General features: G+C 41.0%; 1 protein-coding gene across 1 annotated transcript; it reads left to right on the top strand.

Annotated features, from left to right (window-relative positions):
• Positions 1-592: 592 nt before the first annotated feature.
• On the top strand, positions 593-2,038 carry LOC308402778 (E3 ubiquitin-protein ligase TRIM35-like; the record flags this gene model as incomplete). Its single annotated transcript, XM_080891874.1, has 1 exon — positions 593-2,038. The coding sequence occupies one exon, from the start codon at positions 593-595 to the stop codon at positions 2,036-2,038; it is 1,446 nt and encodes a 481-aa protein (XP_080748000.1).
• Between the last annotated feature and the right edge of the window lie 229 nt (positions 2,039-2,267).

Genomic DNA, 2,267 nt, shown 5'->3' with positions numbered 1-2,267 from the left:
TCAGGCTAACTTGCTGAATGAAATGCTTCATGTTAACATATTCTGTGCTCATGTAATCCTTCAGATGTTGACATATCAGTTACCTTTTATAACTCAGTGTTCTAATGGCATCCTGTGACTTTGGTAGATAACTTTACCAAAAACATGCAAAGTGTTGCCATAATCTGTACTGTTCTTTGAACCTCTTACAAAATTAAATAAAAGTAATAAAGACAACCTGGTTTCATGCACCACCATTTATTTGACATTTCTACAACACCTCTCTCCACCCCATATAGAAATGAATCACACACCCTTTTAAGTATGCATCTTCCTCATTCATTGCTCATACTGGTGTCAAATTACATTCACCGTGACACTTTCACTTTCTGGACTATATATTTAGATTCTTTGCTAGAAAAGAGAGGACGTTCAACGACAGCAAGAAGGATACGGGAACACTGAAATACAGGGAATATCAGGATACTGACACTTCAACACGATGCTGCTGATTCAATGTTACAAACAGAAGTTTTACAGAAGGGAAAGTAAGTTTGAAGAAACTTCTTGAGTGGACGCCTCATTGTTTTCATTGTTGTTACTCAAGAACAAAATGTCTTCTCAGTCGGAAAATGATCTCTCCTGTCCCGTCTGCCACGACATCTATAGAGATCCTGTCATCCTGTCATGCAGCCACAGCTTCTGTCGATTCTGTCTGCAGACGTGGTGGAGCAAGAATCTAGAACACAACTGCCCACTTTGTAAGAAGACAAACCTGTCAAATGATCCGCCCCGTAACTTGGTGTTAAAGAACCTGTGTGAGGCTTTCTTACTGCAGAGAGATAAAAAAGCTTCTGCAGTGTCTGAGCCTCTCTGCAGTCTGCACCATGAGAAACTCAAACTTTTTTGTTTGGATCATCAGCAGCCGGTGTGTGTCGTCTGTCGAGATTCAAAAGCACACAAATACCACAGATTCAACCCAACTGAAGAAGCTGCCCAGGATCACAGAGAGGAGCTTCAGAAACACCTGAAGCCCTTACAAGATAAACTGAAGGTGTTTGAACAAGTCAAAGGAAAGTTTGATCAAATAGCAAAACATATAAAAGTCCAGGCACAGCAGACGGAGAAGCAGATAAAGGAGGAGTTTAAAAAGCTTCAGCAGTTTCTACAAAAGGAAGAGAAGGCCAGGCTGGCTGCTCTGAGGCAGGAAGAAAAGCAGAAGTTAAGAAAAATGGAGGAGAAGATTGAGTCTCTGAGTAGAGGGATAAAAACTCTTTCAGAAACAATCAGAGCCACAGAGAAGGAACTGAGAGCTGGAAACATCTCATTCCTCCACAACTACAGGGCTGCAGTCAACAGAGTCAAGCAGCGCCCCCTGTTGGATGTTCCACAGCTGGACTCAGGAGCTCTGATAGATATGGCCAAACACCTGGGCAACCTGACCTACAACATCTGGAATAAGATGAAGGAGAAGATGGTCTCCTACACTCCTGTGATTCTGGATCCAAACACAGCTCATCCACAACTCATCCTATCTGAAGATCTGACCAGTGTGAGTCTTGGAGGGAGACAGAAGGTTCCTGATAATCCAGAGAGATGTCACTATTGTGAAATTGTCCTGGGCTCTGAGGGCTTCGACTCAGGGACTCACATTTGGGATGTTGAGGTTGGAGAAGAAGGATTTTGGGCCTCTGGTGTTGTAAATGAGTCTTATGAGAGAAAGATAGAAGCACTGTCAGGTTTCTGGCAATTATGTTTCCAGGATGAAAAATACATAGTAGCAACAAGACTAGACACATATAAATTTTTGTCAGTGAAGAAGCTGCAGAGGTTCAGAGTTCAGCTGGAGTGTGACAGAGGGAAGCTCTCATTGTTTGATCTGGATGCCAACACACTCATACACACCTTCAAACACAATTTCACTGAGAAGCTGTTTCCTTATCTTTTTACTAAGAAAGAACCACTGAAGATATTACCAGTGATCTTGAAAGTGGACGAGCATATAACTCCTCTATCAACAGGTTTTTGGCCTCATTTTGAAACCAGTAAAAAGTCCTAGCATTAATAGTTCCAAGATACTAAGAAAGAGCAAATGCTTTCAGAGATTTTTCACTTATTCATTGTTTGTCCTATTTTAAGATCTGATTTCTGAATGATTCTTTCTTCTTTTTCTAGCTACTAGGAAATAAATTTACCGTTTGAGAAAAACAATCATGCTTTTTTGTCCTAAAGTTAAAATGTGACCTGTTGTACAAGATATAAACGATTGATCAAGTCTGAGCTGCAGT

Source organism: Rhamphochromis sp. 'chilingali', assembly GCF_963969265.1.
Source record: "Rhamphochromis sp. 'chilingali' genome assembly, chromosome: 9".
Lineage (NCBI taxonomy): Eukaryota > Metazoa > Chordata > Actinopteri > Cichliformes > Cichlidae > Rhamphochromis > Rhamphochromis sp. 'chilingali'.
Note: the sequence above shows the minus strand (reverse complement) of the source record. Positions and strands in the feature narration are given on the sequence as shown.